Source organism: Mustela lutreola, chromosome 16 (assembly GCF_030435805.1).
Source record: "Mustela lutreola isolate mMusLut2 chromosome 16, mMusLut2.pri, whole genome shotgun sequence".
NCBI lineage: Eukaryota > Metazoa > Chordata > Mammalia > Carnivora > Mustelidae > Mustela > Mustela lutreola.
In genome coordinates, this window is record NC_081305.1 from 18,751,546 (window position 1) to 18,770,642 (window position 19,097).

Here is a 19,097-nt window from a genome sequence, read left to right on the forward strand (position 1 = left end):
CAAGGTGATGCACATAGACACACATAGATACATAGTTTTCAGTAGGGTACTCCTGCCCTTCACTGTGCCTAGTGATCAACTCCTACATGGGCTTGGTGCTGCCCGTTCTGGAGCCCTCTGTCCTGTGATATAACCCAGGTTGTAACTCAGCTTTTTTCTGTGCCAGTTTAGAGTTTAGCTTTCTTAGATCTGCTCAGTTATTACTTGCCCATTTGCTATTCTGTTTCCAACACTTTGTTGCCCTTGTCCCCCATGCCCATTCTTTGTCCCAGTGTTTTTGTTTTGTTTTAAGATTTTATTTATTTATTTGACAGAGACACAGTGAGAGAGGGAACACAAGCAGGGGGAGTGGAAGAGGGAGAAGTAGGCTTCCAGCCAACCAGGGAGCCTGATGTGGGCTCAATCCCAGGATGCTAGGATCATGATCTGAGTCCAAGGCAGACGCTTAAAGATCTAGCCACCCAGGCGCCCCAACCCAGTGGTTTCATGCTAAAAATAAATAAATATATAAATAAATCCCTCATCACTGTCATTTTACTGGGTTTTGGGGAGACAACAGAGGCCAAAGCCTACATCCAACCCATCATCTTTACTGGCAGTCTATTTCCAGATCCTAGTATATTTCTTAGCACACAGTAAGTGCCCAATACAGATTTCTTGGTTGAATAGAGTATTAGAGATACTGGTTTCCCCTTCTTTGGTAACCTGAAGGTGAAAGCCCTTTAAATGGAGATCTTTTTAGTTATGATGTTTACTGCACCTCAGCTTGGAGCTCACCAGGCTATCTACATTATATCTGAGGCAACATTAGTGAAATGTTGGTACTTGGGTTCCGCTCACCACGGAATTGTGTCGCTGGAGACAAGCTACTACCACTCCTGAGCTTTAGTCTGCCCTTTTGAAAAATGGGAACAATAATACCTTCTTCAATTATCTTGCTCAGTGCCTAGAGTGCATAAGAGTTCAGTACCAAAGCGACAATTCTTAGAAAGTCAGTGTTTTACTTAAGCTTAAAATTAGCCTTCACACTTGAATTGCAAATTGGTCCCTAATTAATGCCCGTCAGAGCAAAAATCTGTACTCAACCTGACTTGACGATTAGAAAGAGATTGCAAAATCTTTTCAGCAGAGAAGCAACTAACGTTGCTTACGGAGGGTCTACAATGTGCTAGCGCCCCTCCACGGTCAGGCCGGTGGATCCAGAACTTACATCGGGAGTTACAAATATTTATCGTGTCTGTTCTGCAGACCTTGTGCTGAGCGACCCCTCATTCATTCTTTCACTCCCGCAGCACTCTGTCTGGCTTCAGTTCTGGTTTGTCGCAAGGCTCCCAGGGAGGGGATCCAGACCCTTAGCTTCCCTCTAACCCTACCCACCCGGGACCAAGCACCGCTCGCAGCAGGGGGTCGCATAGCACGTCTTGGTCTTCACCGGGAAGTCTCCCAGCCCACTGCAGAGGACCCCACTCTCTCCAGAAGAGAAACTAAGGCAGCGCCCTGGGAAAGCAACTCTGTGCAGTCTGGGTTCACTCTGATGCTCCCTCAGCCCTCCTTCCTCTCCGCCCTCACGACCCCCTCACTCGCTCGCGGGGATGGCAGGACTTGGAGCGGGTCCCTGCGGCCCCAGCGCACAGGCAGGTGAGGGCGGGGTCTGAGGAGACGGCGCCCCGCCCCGCCCCGCCCGCCGGAGCCCCGCCCCCCGAGGCCCCCGAGGCGCGGGCCCTCGCCCCCGTCTCGCCGCAGCCGCGGAGCGCCGCCGAGGAGCGCCGCCGAGCGGCCGGCGGGTGGGCACTCGCTCCGCCTCCTCCCGGCCCGCCGCGCCGGCTCCCGCCTCCTTCCCTCTCCGCCTGCTCCCGCCTCCCTCCCTTTCCGCTGCCGAGGCGGCGGGAGCCGAGCCCGAGCGGACCGAGCCGCGGCTGCAGCCGGGCGGCGGGCGCAGAGGAGGCGGCGGCGGCGGGGCGGGCCGCGGGCGGTCGGGCAGGCGGCGGCGGCGATGCGGCGGCCCCGCTGAGCCCGCCAGCTCCGGGCGCCGGGGGCCGGCCGCGCGAGGCGGCCCGGGGCCGGGCGGCAGCATGCGGAGCGGCGAGGAGCTGGACGGCTTCGAGGGCGAGGCCTCGAGCACCTCCATGATCTCGGGCGCCAGCAGCCCGTACCAGCCCACCACCGAGCCGGTGAGCCAGCGCCGCGGGCTGGCCGGCCTGCGCTGCGACCCCGACTACCTGCGCGGCGCGCTCGGCTGCCTCAAGGTCGCCCAAGTGGTAGGTGCCGGGCGGGGCCCCAGGTGCGGGCGGGCGGCCTAGCTGGGCGCCTTCCCTCCCCGCTCCCGCTTCGGGGGCGCAGGCCCGGCCGGCCGCCGCCGCGCACCAGCGTCCCGGAGCCAGACTCCAGCCCTTCGCGCCCCCTCTTCCTCTCGGGGTCCTGGGCCACCCTCCCATCTTCCCTGGGGACCGAGCCCTCTCCAGCCCCGCACTTCACCTGTGCGCCTCCTACTCGAACACCTGCCCCCCTCCCCCGGGCCTACCTGTTCACTCCCGCCTTCGCCGTCGCGAGCCTTTTTCATTTTTGGGCTTCGTGGTCAACGAAGTCCAGCGCGGAGGTCATGATGTCCCCTGAGTGACTACTGGCCACAGCAATTTGTGGCAGGTTTTCGGGGCCCGCACAACCTCTACCTCCCCTGAAGGCCCTTCTCTGTGTCTGCTTCCACCACTGGGGACTGTGGCTTGATTTCCTGCGCCGCACCTAGCCCAGTGCGAGGCATTGGGTAGACACTCAACAGATGGGTTGAATGGAGGCATGTAGCCTAGATGCAGTGGGGGGGGGGGTGCCCAGATCTGCCCCTCAGAGTCTCCAGTTTATAATGGGGAGATTTGATTCCCCCTGATTAACCTAGAAGACCCAACCAGCATCCTTGAAGCCTCTGTCCCTGCTGGGTGGCTGGCATTGCCCAATTGGTGCCCAGAGTTAAATCACTCGAGGAGGGCAGCCAGTGTTGGAGGCAACAGCAACAGAACTTTCCGTCAGACTTGTCGCTCATTTCTTAGAGTTCTTATTTTCTGCTTCCAGGGTATTTAGAGCAGGGGCCTGCCAGCCCTGCTCCTCTTTTATGGTTTTGTAACAGGCCTCTCTGGGTAGTTGCTTAGCTCTCTTGTGGACAAGGCATGCTCCAGTTCAGGAAAAAAGTGTGTCCCCACCTTCCCTGTCACAGGTAGGCCTTCCTCTGAGTCCCCACAACAAAACTTTATAGCCTTCTCAGCTAGAGAAGCCATTTGCTTGGAGCTGCAATGTATGTACATTTTGTTTCTTCCAAGCCCTGGGCTTATGCTTACTTGAGTACATAGATAAACATCCCTTAGGAATAATACAAAATGTGGATACCCTTCAAGTAAAGGTCTCAGTATTTGTAAATTGCAGAATCTGAGACTGTTTTCTCTCTCTCCTGCTTGTTCTGCTGATGGCCAGGGGATATTTTTGAAGGGCTCTAAAGAGAGACGAATGGAATAGGTTATCCCTCCCTAGAATTTTAAACTGACCTTATCCAGTCAGCTGGAATGTTCTCAGGGATATGTTGGTTCTGTAGTTAGGCACTGCTGTTAGCAAGGAGAATGGAGGAGGTGGGGGAGGGAGGAGGGTGGTGCCTTTTAAGAGGCAGCTAGCCAATGTTTGAGTACAGCCCGAGGATCAGAAATGAGTAAAGAAAAGAGCAGGGCGTGAACTTGGACCCAGGTGGAAAGCAGGACCTTCTAACCTACCTTCCTTTGTTGATTCCGTGGACTTTTGAAAGTAAAGAGAAATTGCCACTAAAATGTAAAAGAATGAAAATAAGTAGTTTGTATAAAGCTCTAATTGCCTTCTCAGCGCTGGAACTTTGTCACTGAAGGCCAGAAATGGAAACTGGTGGTGTTTGTCATGGCCCTTTTGGTAAGGTGCTGTTTTGTTGTAGAAATTTGCTTTTCATGTGGAAAAACGTGCGGGCCCAGCCCCTAAAACCTCACGTAATTCTGCCATTTGTCTCATGTTTGAATTTAAACGCAAGAGGATGTGTGGGTGAGTGAAAGGAAGGGACCTGCTGGAAGGCTACGGTAGCTTGAAACAGTCTCCCATGTATGTGGCTTCTCGGTCTTGATCTCAAGTCAGGGATTTTAGTGGGGACAGGGACCCTCACAAAGCTCGGAGAAATTGGCTTCTGGGATTAAGAAGTCCTTATGAAGATATTTTAAAGATGTTACAAAGTTCAGAATCCCATCAGGAAATATGGATAAGTTTTAATTTTTACATTAGAGCTTATATTATGGCTAATGTATTGTTTTGAGAAGAATCTGACTCTTTCATTTTAGTTTTTCATGGACTTTTTTCTTTTTGTGGTTTGTGACCTTCTTGTAACCTGTAGCGATCCTTGGTACTCCTCAGTGTGGTCCACAGAACAGCCACGTTGCCAGCATCACAGAGCTTGTTGGAAATGCAGGATCAGAGAGCTTACCCGGGACCTTCTGAATCATAATCTGCAGTTTAACAGGATTCCCCCGGTGATTCACATGCACTTTCAAGTTTCAGACTTTAATTTTTTAAGATTTTAAAAATTTATTTGAAAGAAAGAGTGGGAAGAGAGACAGAATGAGCAGGGGGAGAGGGAGAAGCAGAAGCAGGCTCCCTGCTGAGCAGGAACCAGGTGTGGGCCTGAATCCCAGGACCCCAGGATCATGACCTGAGCGAAGGCAGATAGACTGAGCCACTCAGACATCCCTCGCTGTCATTTTAATATTAAAGCGTCACATTGGTGTTAGCAATCAGTTCCTTTTTTTTTTTTTAAGATTTAATTTATTTACTTGAGAGAGATCACAGGCAGGCAGAGAGGCAGGCATGGGGTGGGGGGGCGAGCAGACTCCCCTCTGAGTAAAGAGCCTGATGTGGGGCTTGATCCCAGGATACCCCGAGATCATGACCTGAGCCGAAAGCCGAGGCTTAACCCACTGAGCCACCCAGGTGCCCTGCGATCAGTTCTCTACCAGAACTATTTACTCAACCTCAGGGCTGAGGGTTTTTTGTTTTTTTCAAGATTTTATTTATTTGACACAAAGAGAGAGATCGTAAGTAGGCAGAGAGGCAGGCAAGAGAGAGAGGGGAAAGCAGGCTCCCCGTTGAACGGAGAGTGGGTTTTGGGCTCTGATCCCAGGACCCTGAGATCATGACCCGAGTGGAAGGCAGAGGCTTTAACCCACTGAGCCACCCAGGCGCCCCAGGGCTGAGGTTTTATTGTTAAAACAAGCCTGTGCCTCTTAAAAGTATTAAGAGAATGAGGTGATGTAGAAATTAGCACCTACCATTTTAGGTGCTTAGTTAGAGTGTAAGAAAAGATAGATACCACTGTTGCTAATTAATAAATATTTCCTGTCTTTAAAGAAACTTGGTGAAGTTGCCATCCCCAAATTACAATTCTATGTTTGAATTAAATATAGTTTACTTCCTAGTGATTTCTGTCTGTCTTTTTTTATTTTTAAGAGTTATTTACTTATTTTAGAGAGAGACAGAGAGAGCAAATGGAGGGGAGGCTCAGAGGAAGAGGGAGCGAGAGAAGCAGACTTCCCCAGTGAGCTTGGAGCCTGAAGCAATCTCAGGACCTTGAGATCCTGACCTGAGCCGAAATCAAGAGTCAGTTGCGTAACCAACTGAGCCACCCGGCTGCCCCAGCTTCCTAGTGATTTAAAAGCTAAATTGATGGGGTGCCTGGGTGGCTCAGTTAGTTAAGCCTCTGCCTTTGGCTTAGGTCATGATCCCCGTGTCGTGGGATTGAGTCCTGCATTGGGTTCCCTGCTGGATGGGAAGTCTCTTCCTCTCTCTGCCCCTCAACCTGCTCGGGTTCTCTCTCACTCGCTCTCAAATAAATAAATAAAATCTTAAAAAAAATTTTAAATGGATTTTAAAAAAATAGTTTATTTATTTATTTGATAGACAGAGATCACAAGTAGGCAGAGAGGCAGGCAGAGAGAGGGAGAGGGGGGAAGCAGACTCCCTGCTGAGCAGAGAGCCCGATGTGGGGCTCGATCCCAGGACTCTGGGATCATGACCTGAGCCGAAGGCAGAGGCTTTAACCCACTGAGCCACCCAGGCGCCCCTAAAAAAATATGGAACTCTTCACGAATTTGCGTGTCATCCTTGCGCAGGGACCATGCTAATCTTCTCTGTATCGTTCCAGTTTTAGTATGTGTGCTGCCGAAGCGAGCACTGGATGTTTCTGATAGTAAAACTAATCTGAAATATGAAGATTGATCAGTGTAGTTTTGTAGATTAAATCTTTTTAAAGCTTTTATTTATTTCAGAGAGAGAGAACATGCAAGCATGAGTGGGGGGAAGGGTGGAGAGCAAAGCAGGCTCCCCACTGGGCAAGGAGCCGGGTGTGGGGCTCCATTCCAGGACCCCAGAATCATGACCTGAGCTGAAGGCAGCTGAAGGCAGACTGAGCCACCCAGTCACCCCTATTGATTATTTTTTTTAATCTTTATTTATTTATTTGACAGAGAGAGATCACAAGTAGGCAGAGAGGCAGGCGGGGGCGGGGGGGGGGCTCCCCGCTGAGTAGAGAGCCCAACGTGGGGCTCGATCCCAGGACCCTGAGACCATGACCTGAGCCGAAGGCAGAGACTTAACCCAGCTTAACCCACTGAGCCACCCAGGTGCCCCTAGTATTTCAGTTCTAAAAAGATTTCTGAGGAAGCTCTTTCACCTCACATCCTTTTCTTAAGCCTCTCCCATGGCTGATGGACTTTCTGACATTGCATTGCCATTATTTCAGAACTTTTTTTTTTTTTTTTTTTTTTTTTTTAAAGATTTTATTTATTTTATTTGACAGACAGAGATTACACGTAGGCAGAGAGGCGGGCAGAGAGAGAGAGAGAGAGAGAGAGAGAGGAGGAAGCAGGCTCCCTGCTTAGCAGAGAGCCCGATGCGGGACTCGATCCCAGGACCCTGAGATCATGACCTGAGCTGAAGGCAGCGGCTTAACCCACTGAGCCACCCAGGCGCCCCATATTTCAGAACTTTTTATAAGCAAAGTTGGGTGATATGAGGTGTTTAAAATCAGATTTTAGTTCTACTGATCTTGAAATCTCTTAACCCCATCCTTGGCTTGGCTTCCTCAATAGTATAATGTGGTCAGTAGTGACGAAGCATTTTAGGAATTTTAAGAACTCAGAAGTCCGTTGTGATAGGTGCTTTCTTAGGTAATTCAAAGGCAAATGTGAGTATTTACATTTCAGGGTGGAGTAATAACATAGCTATATTTGATGGAAACCTTGTCTGCTTTTTATCTCAAGCCAATTGGGCACAGCCCCTTCTCGAGGTGGCTGGGGGGCGGGGGTAGGGGGGTGGCAATGTGATAGGGCCTTAGGGTGAATGAAGTAGTGAATTTTGCTCCATTGTATTCTCGGATCTACCTTAGTGGCTCCTTGTAAAACAATCTCACTTTCATTTAGGAACTTAACTGTTATCTTTGGAAATTGTCTTCCTGGCCAGAGACTTAAAACCAAATTAATTCTACCAGAAAAGCAAAGTTAAAACCACTCTTCCCTTTTATGGTGTTCAAAATAGTAAATTATCATCCCAGACCTCAGGAAAGTGTTAAAGTACACATCCACTTTATAAAGCCAGACAAAGACAGTTCAAGAAAAGAATACTACAAACCAGTCGTTCTCATGAACACAGATTCAAAAATCCTCCACAAAATACTAGGAAATCAAATCCAGGGATAGTATATAAAAAGACTAGTATACCACCACCAATTGGGACTTATCCCAGGAATAAAAGACTGGTTAAGTTTTCCAAAATCAATAGATGTAATCCACCATATGAACAGCTTAAATAACAAAAAACACATGATTATGTCAATGGATGAAGGAAAAACATTTAACAGAATTCAACATTCATTCATTCCGGATAAATGCAGCCAACAAACTAGGAAGAGAAGGGAACTTCCTTAACCCAAAAATGGTCATTTACCAAAAATCTACAGCTGACATACTTAGTGGTGAAAATGAAAGCTTTCCCCCTGTGATGAAACCAGTGATCTCTACTCTCCCCACAGATACTCCGCATTGTACTGGTATTGCTAGCCAGTGCAGGACAAATAAATGGAAGGCATACAGACTGGAAAGAAAGAACACCTGTGGGATGCCTGGGTGGCTCAGTTGTTAAGCGACTGCCTTCTGCTCAGGTCATGATCCCAGGGTCCTGGGATTGAGTGCCGCATTGGGCTCCCTGCTCAGCAGAAAGTTTGTTTCTCCCTCTCTACCACTCGCCCTGCTTGTGTTCCCTCTCTTGCTGTGTCTCTCTCCAAATAAGTAAATAAAATCTTAAAAAAAAAAAAAAAAAAAAGGAAAGAACAACTGTCTCTCTGCAGATGTCTGTGTAGACTATCCCATGGGAATCTCTAGATAAAGCTCATAAGCTCACAAAAATCAGTATTTCTGTATCCTCACAATAAAAGCAGTAAATTGTCAGAAACGGGGAAAAAACAAACCAAAAAACTTGACAGTTACAACAACTCTTAGGTATAAATCAGATGAAATATGTACAGGATGCACACTGAAAATTCCAGAACACTGAAGAAAGAAATTAAAGACAGCCTAAGTAAGTGGACAGATTTACTATGTTCATGGTTTAGAAGACTCATTATGTTTTGTTTTTGTTTTTTAAAGATTTTATTTACTTCACAGAGACTGAGCACAAGTAGGGGGAGCAGCAGACAGAGGGAGAGGGAGAAGCAGGCTTCTGGCCGATGGCGATCCTGATACCGGACTCCATCCCAGGACCCTGGGATCATGACCTAAGCCGAAAGCAGCTGCTTAACCTCTAATTGACCGAGCCACCCAGGTGCCCCATAGAAGACTCAGTATAGGTTTAATACTCTACACAAATTAATTTATAGGTTTAACACAATCCCAAAATTCCTGCAAGATTTTTTTAGATGGAGACAAACTGATTCTAAAGATTTTTTTTTTTTTAAGAATTTTATTTTTTTTTAAGTTATCTCTGAACCTAGTGTGGGACTCAAACCCACAGCCTCAGAATCGAGAGTAGCATACTGTACCGACTGAGCCAGCCGGGTCCTCCTCATACTAAAATTTAGATGGAAAGTCAAATTAGCCAGGCAAACAGATGGTGAAGATTGGTGGGAGAATATTTAGGGGACAGGGAACAATGTAACATCAAGTCACCTTTGGTTAGGGATGCACGTGTGTGTGTGTGTGTGTGTGTGTGTGTGTATGCACGTGTGTGTGTGTATGTGTATGCATTTGCGGGTGCGCGTGTTGGGGAGTAGAAAGATGGGGATGGGTTCTGAGAGTATGAGATGTTTGGCCAGTTTCTTGTTCATGTCACGTAAACAGGTCTCTTGACTTACAGTTGGGGTTGATGATAGTACTACCTGTGCTGATGAACATAGCAGACAAAATTCTGAGCAAAGTGCCTCCAGTATAACTTGTTACACCCCTGTTGGCACTATAGAATATCTCTAAAATGATACAAGCTGGTGGTGGCTGAAGGCCAGAGTAGAAGGGAGACTGAGTTTTACTGTATGACTTTTTGTACTTGTTGAATTGGATGCCACATGCAAATATCTTCTATTCAAAAATTATTAAAATGTTAGCTGTTATTAGTTCTACATTAACATACATTAGCCTGAAAGCTGATGTATGACCAAAACCTTTATTTATTTATTTATTTAAAATATTTTTATTTATTTGTTTGACAGAGAGATCACAAGCAGGCAGAGAGAGAGGAAACAGGCTCCCTGCTGAGCAGCTGAGCAGAGAGCCCGATGCGGGACACAGTCCCAGGACCCTGAGATCATGACCTGAGCCAAAGGCAGAGGCTTAATCCACTGAGGCACCCAGGCATCCCAAAACCTTTATTTTTAAAGATTTGATTTATTGGGGCACTTGGGTGGCTCAGTGGGTTAAGGCCTCTGCCTTCAGCTCAGGTCATGATCTCAGGGTCCTGGGATCGAGCCCCGCATCAGGCTCTCTGCTTGGTGAAGGGTCTGCTTCCTCCTCTCTCCTCTCTCTCTGCCTGCCTCTCTGCCTACTTGTGATCTGTCTGTCAAATAAATAAAATCTTTAAAAAATATATTTTTTTTTTTGAGAGGGGGAGAGAGAGAGAGAGGGTAAAAATGAGGGAGCAAGAGCACAAGAGTAGGGGGAGAAAGAAGCAGACTGACTCCCCACTGGGCGTGGAGCCCTTTGCGGGACTTGATACCATGACTCAATCCCTGGACCCTGGCTGGGATCATGACCTGAGCTGAAGGCAGACGTGTAACGGACTGAGCCACCCAGGCATCCCCTGACCATAACTTACCTTTAACTTGACTTTAACTTACTTTTACCTACTTTGTAATTTGGAGGCCCTCAGGGAGAATGATTCAGACAATACAGAACTGTTAAAGAATCTAAAAGCTTGAACATTTTTTCAGTAGCTTTTCCTGTTTAAAAAAAAAAAAAAGGAAGGAAGGATTCTGCATGATAGCAGGCACTTGATCTATTTAATGTATTTGCTAAAGGCAAAATTTCTTTCATTTGAGAGGAATTTACCCTCATTCTATTTGTTGAAATGTCATATGTGTTTGTAACATGCTATAGCATGGTGACTATTGTTAATAATCCTATATTACATATTTGAAAGTTGTAAGGGAGTCTATATTAATAGTTGTCATTACAAGAAAAAAATTTTATAGCTGTGGATGATAACACATATTAACTAGAATTATTGTGGTGATCACCTCCCAGTATAAACAAATACTGAATCATTGTTGTACACCTGAAACTGATAAATTGTTAAATGTCAGTTATATCACCATTTAAAAAAACTGTAACAGGGGAACCTGGGTGGCTCAGTAGGTTAAAGCCTCAGCCTTCGGCTCAGGTTGTGATCTCGGGGTCCTGGGATGGAGCCCCGCATTCCGCTCTCTGCTCAGCAGGGAGCCCGCTTCCTCTCTTTCTCTGCCTGCCTCTCTTCCTACTTGTGATCTCTGTCTTTGTCAAATAAATAAATAAAATCTTAAAAAAAAAAAAAAAAACTGTAGCAGATAGGAAATGAGGAAAAAAGAAACCTTAGTATGACAGAGCAAATGAAAAGATGTTTGGAGTTTTTCTCTCCCAAAGGCTTAATGGGATCATGATTTCCAATTTTTGGCTATTTAAGAAGAATGTTCAGTAAATGTCCTGCACTCTTCTTTTGATTTGTTACTACTTTTTGTTACATTTCAAGGAATGCTTTTTATTAGATCAAAGGACAATGCCATTAAATTTCTGAGCATTAAAGAATTGTGGTGCTGGTCAGCATTTCTGTACAATATGCCTGAAGGTCCCAGTTTATTCCAGGTCTCCAGTGTGCCTAACCTCAAGTACTTACCAGTGGGGAACGGTGAGCTCCATAAGACCTTCTGGCTCCTCCGGGGTCACAGGGCAAAATCACTTCTTCCTTGACAGCCTTGGAGGAGGACCTTTTTTCCTAACTGGAAAGCAGGAAGAGCCTTTCCCAGGTCATGCATGGCCCTGCAGAGGATGCTGAGGGGAGACAGACCGGGAATGTATGCGCACTGCCCAGTCCGTGATGCCCCTCCCTCCTGGTAAAACGGATGTCTGCTTGGGTGCTCAAGAGAGGCCTATTTCCAGCCTGGGGGAGTTCCGAAGACACCTGAGCTACAGCACGTGCAGGTCCCGCCCCCTAAAGGGCTGAGGTCTGTGTGGCAGCTGAGGCTGATGGTTTTGGAAGGTGGACCGGCTAGCTCCACAAGCTCTTGGAATAACCCACAGTGCCAGCATTCGGGCCTGACCCCCACCGCTGCTGTCAGTGCCTCTCTCTCCTCATTGCTCGAAGTAGCCTCAGATCCTTTTGTAGGATGATGTCCGACTTCTATGGACAGTCCAGTTGTTTGTTCGAGAATAGAGCTGTACTCCAAGGCCCCTGACTGTGATCACAGATTCTGAATTTTCCCAGATGGTCCCCGTGTGCTGTGTGCTGTGTCATCAGATGATGCATAAGTACATCTGAAGTTAAAAAAATAATGATACAACTTTAAATTATGAAATATTCCAAGCATTGAAATTATAGTGATTCATACAACAAGTACCCATGTACTCACAGTGTGTCCCGATATTGTTGTTTGGAAAATGAGATTATCCCCGGGGGACGGGGAGAGACAGGCTGTGTGTGCGCCAGAAGTAAAAAGCAGGGCGAGAGGAGCTGGGGTCTGGATTCATTAGCGAGGTGGGACTCCAGAGAGCCCAGGGGGAAGGAGATTAGACCCGGAGAGGTAGAGAATGAGAGAACAAGGCACCCCCAGAGGAGGGGATGGCCTCAGCCTTGTGTGTGGTGGCGGAAAGCCAATTTAAACTTTCAAAGGCCCCGTTCAAAGTGGTCCAGGACTGGGAGCAGGCCTGCAGCTGGCTGAAGAAGGGACAGATGAGTGGAAGGGGCCGGGATTTAGAGAGCAACACCTCCTTTGGGAAATCCTGCTTTATTTTTAAGCAGTTGAACTTCTTGATGGGGAGGATTCTTGGTGTGGAAGATTCTCACTTGAAGTGAGGTCCGATGTTCATGGTGGTCTTGTCTCCAGACATTAAATGGTGGGGTCCATCCCTGGTTTTCAGAGTGGGGTCCTCTGGGAGCCCTAGAGTTTATTAATGCAGAAATAAGGAGATTGAGAGACTGTGGTGCAAGGTGCATTCTATTTCCAAAAGTCCAGTGTAGCTACATTAACTAGTAATCAGGCCACTTTCTTCTTTGGCTGGAATTTTAACGGTACTGATGATTTTATGTTGATCAGAAGCTTTGATTGACGTTTTGAGTAACATACTCCTGCCTTCGAGTCTTTGCATTTGAGATTTATTCTTGTGTCCTCCACTCCCTGCCCCCTTCCCCCAAAATGTCACTTGGCTCTGTTCTTCAGCACCGTTGTTGTTCTGTTCTGCTCCAAAGAGACCATCCCTGACCCCCCTGTGTAAAGTAGGACACCCCCATCCCCACTCTTGATCCCCTCTTCCTGCTTCATTTTTCTTCATAGTTTTTACCACCAGACTAGAACCTCAGCTCGATGAGAGCAGACATGTTGTGTGTTAAGTTTCCTGCTATGTCCCTGGGGTCTGAAACGGTGCCTGGCCATAGTAAGGCCCTGGGCAGCCAGTTGAATATGCATCTCTGTTTAGTAAAAGAGAGAAAAATAAAGGGGGATTACTTAAGGGAGCTTATAAGGTCAAACTGTTGGAAAACATAGGATCTTGGAGGAAAAAATAACCTATATTTGTGTACTTAGAAATAAGCTTCTGGACTCAGCTCTGAGTGGAAAATATTGGGGAGAAAAGTATGGAAACAAAATGCCACTGTAATTCTTCTTTTCTTTTTTTAAACTGTGAGTTTTAGAGGGTATCTACTGCTACTAGGAAACAGAAGCTTTTGCTTAGAAGGCAGATTTTTGTAAAAGGAGGGGAAACCATAAGAGGCCTCGCCAAGCTTTTTGCTTGGGAAAGTGTAAGATGAAAACCAGGGATTCTCCGATTATTGTCGAAGTTGTCTGCTTTCTGATTAACATGTTAAGAGAGAGGATCGCTCAGGATCTGCCAAGCTGGCATCTTTGAGAGCTCTCAGAGCAGACGCTTAACATGTATAAAGAAAAAGTTGCAACCAGGATTGAGGCTGAGGGTTCTAGTGGTTGTCTTTATAAAGACTTTTGGAAATAAAAGAACAGCAGTTCATGGGGCCTGGGAAGGGAGGCCTCGATCTTCTGGAGGCTGGAGGGGGCTGGAAGGAAATACAGGAACCCAGAATTTTGTCTCTGAGCACTTCAAATAATTGGCTAAATTTGGGAATTATATGGGTTAATAAACACTTAAAATGTTCAGAGTTCAATCAGATGTGGATAGTTTTGGATGGCTTCTTTTTTACCACTACAGTTTGATGGCTGGCACAGTGGAAGCCTTCATTTTTGTGGTTTCCCGTTGATCCCAGCGCAGCTATGAAAAACAGTTTAAGGCTAAAAGATTTTTGTGCCAATAAACAAAACAAAACAAAACAAAACAACAACAACAACCCAAGCCCCAGGAGCAAGGGCTGTCCCAGCGGTAGTTGCTGCTTTAGCTCGCATGGTTGGTCTCAACCGTTTTTGGTCCAAACCCCGTACGTGTGTGTCCTTTAAGAGTTGGCTGAATGACTTGAGAGTTAGATCAAGATCAGAAGCTAAATGGTAAAGGTTCTAACGTATTCTTCCCTTTAAAAAAAAATCTGTACGTGTTTGAAACCCTCCGCTGGGTCAGCTGCTGTTACACATGAACAGGACAAAAATCCTTGCCTCCGATGGGTGCTTGGTTGGCTTGGGAGTGAGGGTGTGGTGTTGGTGGGAAAGCACACAAACCATTGTTACCACCAGAGCCAAGGGTGCTCTCCTAGGGGCCAGGGACGGCGTGGCAAGGAAGCCCTTGCCCCTGGGAAAGGGGCCGTCACATGTCGAGTGGTGAACAGCCAGTGGCTGGCGCAAGGTGTGGTGTGTCCCGTGGAGGAGAAATACACCAGGTGCTGGGAGTTGGGGGACAGGTAAGGAAGAGGGGTAAACCCAGGCAGAGTTGTGGAAGGAGGGAAAAGGGCCTGATTTGTGAGGCCGGTGAATTTGGATTTTTCTGGAAGACATGGGGAGCAGTTGGAGCTGAGGCCGCCTGGAATGTGGGTTGTACGAAACTGAGATACGCGTTAAGTACTAAATACACACCAGATGATGAAGCTGTGACCGGAAGAGAGGGAGTGTAAAATATCTCCGTTTTTTATATTAATCACATGTCGAAATAATACTTTGGATATAGTTGGGTAAATATACTCGGAAAATTCTGTTTCTTTTTACTCCTTAAAAGGTCTGGCTACTAAAAAAAATATAAAATCACTTACGTGGTTCTCATGTTTCTCTTGGCTGTTGCTGGGTTAAAGGGGGCGAGGACGGATGGTTTTGAGGTGGACGCGAGAACAGCCTGCCTGACGGGCTCTCAGGTGAGAGCGGGAGACCCAGCGGGTCTTCTGGCAGTGGTAGTGGGAAGGATGTGACAAATGCGATTTATAGGTGGCGGTTAGGTTTTATTATAGTCCTTGTTTTTATTTTACATTATATTCAATTCACTCTCAGCCAGAAAACGACTGAAGCTGACATTTATTGTGCCTCTACTATGTGCCAGACTGCGGAGTGTTACACACGTGTTCTCTCCTGTAATGCCCGCAGCCGTCCTCTGAGGCAGATGCTTTCTAGAGGAGAAAACAGGCTCTTTGGTATCACTAACTCGCTCATGGTCCCCACGGCTACGGGGTGGGGAGCCCGGCAGCCAGCCTGCAGAGACCACACCCGGGACCCCCTTAAGGGGGTTTCTATAACCACAAGGCAGGTTTTGAGCCTTGCTCCAACGACCTGCGTCTTTCTCGTCCTATGGGGACTTAGAGGATTTCAGTTTCTCCTCTTCATCTCGCCCTGCTCCTGGTAGGTCTGCCAGCCTCAAGAGCCCTTCTGGCTCCCGAAAGTTCCACAGCGAAGGGGTCACATCTGTCAGAGTCCGGAGAGGTGCTGGTTTCATTGTAGAGGGGAGACTCTCAGTCCTTCTCTACTGGCTCCTCGAATTGCCAGTGAAATTTAAGAATTTCTAGATCAGAGCCAGTGAAAGTCTTGAGGAAACTGGAGGCTGCCAGCTGGTGGAAGAGGGGCAGAGAGGTGAAAATTGCGGCTTGATTGTCCTGTTCCCCTTGAGCCAGCGCCTCAAAGTATGTGGCTTTGAAGGAACTGTTGGCCTCTGGAACCTGTTTTTCCCTTTGTAGAACAGCTACTGCACAATATTGGCCTCCATTTGGGCTTTAGCTTGTTTATGGGCCTTATAAGATAGTTTTTAAAGGATAAAGTCAGAACTCACGTACAAATACAAAAAAATTTATTAATTAATGATGGGACTAGTAAGATTAAACCCATAAGATTACAATGTGTTGGAAGGAGAAGTCAAGACATTTGCACGGAAAGAGTATGTGTGCATCCCCCCCCCCCCGCCCCCTCCACCCCCTCCCCCGCGCCAACACAGATACACACTCACCATGAAATGAATTTCGAATACATGCCACTTTGGCTTTAAGGAGGGTCACTTGTCTCTCCACCAGAAGATTAATTTGCCTGTCTACAGACAAGAATCCTTTGCACTGCTTATCAGTTTCGTACAACTTAACAGAGTTGCAGAATATCTCAAAGGTCCTAAAAGGCACAAATCCCACAGAATCAGGTAACTTGGAAAGTTATGTTCTAACAAGGCCCCTTCTTGTATTAAAGATACTCAGTAACCCTTTTTGGTCCATTTCAAAGTCTTTGAGAGTTGATTCTGAGATGTGGGCTATCTGGAGAGGGCCCCTGTGGGCTGCGTTTTCGTGCGTGTTAGGCCCTCCCGGTTTCACTTGTGCCTTTCACTTGTCCTCTGCTCCGCCCGCTGTGCTGTTGGGTGGCTGGAAGAGGCCCGCCATGGCTTTCTGTACCCCAGTCTGGATTTCTCTGTTGTTTTCTTGCTTCTCCCTGGTCACTTTTCCTTCCCAGAAAGAGGTCTTGACCACCTACACTTAGGGCCATGCCCCTTAGTCCTCCTCAGCCTGGTCTTCAGGGGCCTGAGTCAGGCCAGAAGGGCAGGGAATACAGGTAAGGGAACCACCAGCCGCCTCGGGGTTGGCGTGAGGTTGGACGGAAAGGGCCTCGCGTGGAACCTGGCCGAGGGAAGTGCCTGCTGAGTGCTGCTGTTATCCTTCTCGCCCCTGGGTCCTGGCTCCTCCGCTGGGTCTGTTTCATTTCAGGGTCTGTCGACCTAGATCAGGCGCCTCATCCTGGCTGGAAGCTCCGCGTTCTCCCGCAGTAACACACGGACCCTGTAAGGGCGCTGCAGCCCTTTGCCCAGCCAGAAGGTACCCGGGCAAGGAGTGGGCCGGGGTGAGGCAGGGTCATCCTCTTCTCTCTTTGCTCTCCCCCAGCTTTCTTCCTCTGGTCCTGCCAGGCCCATCCTGGGTTTTCTTGGTTCCAGTTTGTGTCCTGGGATGGAACACCAGCTTACGCTCCATGTGGTCCTCCCTCTCTGGACCCCCTCCTCCCTTCCTTCCTCTCCTTTCTCTCTCTCTCTCTCTTTTTTTTTTTTTTTTTTTAAGATTTTATTTATTTATTTGACAGACAAAAATCACAAGTAGGCAGAGAGGCAGCCTAGAGAGGAAGGGAAGCAGTCTCCCTGTTGAGCAGAGAGCCCTATGCAGGGCTCGATCCTAGGACCCTGGGATCATGACCTGAGCCAAAGACAGAGGCTTTAACCCACTGAGCCACCCAGGGGCCCCCTCTTTCCTTTAAAACAATGTACTTATTTGAGGAAAAGAGTGCGCATGAGCAGCAGGAGCAGAGGGAGAGGGAGAGTGAATTTCAAACAGACTTGATGAGCTCAGCTCAGAGCCCAAGGCAAGGCTTAGTCTCATGACCCTGAAATCACAACCTGAACTGAAACCAAGAGTTGGACACTTAACCAACCGTGCCACCCAGGTGCCCTTCTGGCTATTATTTTTTTTAAAGATTTTTATTTATTTATTTGACAGACAGAGATCACAAGTAGGTAGAGAGGCAGGCCGAGAACGAGAGAGGAAGGGAAGCAGGCTCCCTGTTGAGCAGAGAGCCCAACACAGGGCTCGATCCCAGGATCCTGAGACCATGACCTGAGCCGAAGGCAGAGGCTTAACCCACTGAGCCACCCAGGCACCCCCCCTTCTGGCTTTTTAAAAAAATTTTTTAAATTTACTTTTTCAAGTGTTATTTATTTAAGTAATCGCTATACTCAGGGAGAGGGGCTCAAACTCACAACCCAGAGTGGGCTGGGGTGAGGCAAGCCTCTCTGACTGAGCCAGCCGGGCGTCCCTGGGTTTTCTGGCTTCCTGAATAGATTCGGGTATACTTACAGTTAATTGTCCTAAGGCCGTAAACACCTGCAAGGCAGAGACCCAGGTTGCTCCTGTTCAGTTTTCACAGTAGCAAACACTTGGCTGCTGGGTAAGCACTTCCTGTTCATCCAAGTTCAGTTTGATCTATTAGCGAGTCTAGAACCAGCCCCAGATCCAGGAAGAAAAGAAAAACAGCTAATTCACGTTGAGGATATGTCTTCACCTGCTGTACAAAATCCCATATATTGGGTAGCTTTAATAATAGTAGTTTTGTTGCTCATAGTATTGGAGGCTGGGCCAAGGTCCCTGCGAGGTAAGCGTCATTCTGAGGTCACTTCTCTTGGCTTGCGGTTGACAGTCGTCTTGCCCCGAGTGCTCACATGGCCTCTCCCTGCATGCAAGGAGAGAGGCATTTCTCTCCCTCTTTTTTTTTTTTTTTTTTTTTTTTTCCTATTTCTCTTCCTCCTCTTTACAAGGGCACTAACCTCATCACGCCAGCTCTGTCCTTAGGACTTCATTCAACCCTAATTACCTCCCAAGGGCTCCCTTGCCAGATACCATCATTACCATATGAATTGGAGAGGGGGGGATAGACTTAAGTCTGTAGCCAGGTGAGATCACGGTATAAATCAATAGTGGAGGTCCAAGATGGCTCAAGAGATTCAGAAAATTCTTGAGATTCAGAAAATCTCAGAATTTTGGGTGCCTGGGTAGCTCAGTCGATAAGTGTCTGCCTTTGGCTTATGTCATGATCCCAAGGTCCTGGGATAAAGCCCTGCATCGGGTTGGTTCTCTGCTCAGCAGGGACCCTGCTTCTCCCTCTGCCACTCCCCTGGCTTGTGTTCCCTCTCTCACTGTGTCTTTCTCTGTCAAATAAATAAAATCTTAAACAAAAAAAGTCAGAATTTTATACTAGGAGGAAACTTAAAGCCATTCATGTATGCCCCTCCTTTGTTTTATGGGTAATGAATCTGACCCCTAAAGAAGCTGTGGCTTGCCTGTGGCTACCCAGTTTGTTGGTGGTCCTGGACCCTGAGATTTAGGCTGGAATTCTTAGTTGCTTCTCTTCTGTGAAGACAGCTGTGGAACAGCTCTCTGAATTCAGATCATCTTTCTTATGATTATGGGGAGAGAGGATGAGTAGTAAA

General features: G+C 47.6%; 1 protein-coding gene and 1 non-coding gene across 2 annotated transcripts in view; one reads left to right on the top strand and one right to left on the bottom strand.

The window, feature by feature from the left end:
* Positions 1 to 1,769: 1,769 nt before the first annotated feature.
* The window catches only part of CMTM4 (CKLF like MARVEL transmembrane domain containing 4), a 74,020-nt gene continuing 56,692 nt past the window's right edge, over positions 1,770 to 19,097 (top strand). The window contains exon 1 of the mRNA XM_059153727.1: positions 1,770 to 2,258. Within this exon, the coding sequence (XP_059009710.1) occupies positions 2,073 to 2,258 (186 nt within the window). The 5' untranslated portion in view covers positions 1,770 to 2,072. The remainder of the gene's footprint in view (positions 2,259 to 19,097) is intronic.
* Positions 6,114 to 6,220, bottom strand: LOC131819068 (U6 spliceosomal RNA). The gene has a single exon (XR_009349047.1). It is a non-coding gene; the product is annotated as a U6 spliceosomal RNA (small nuclear RNA).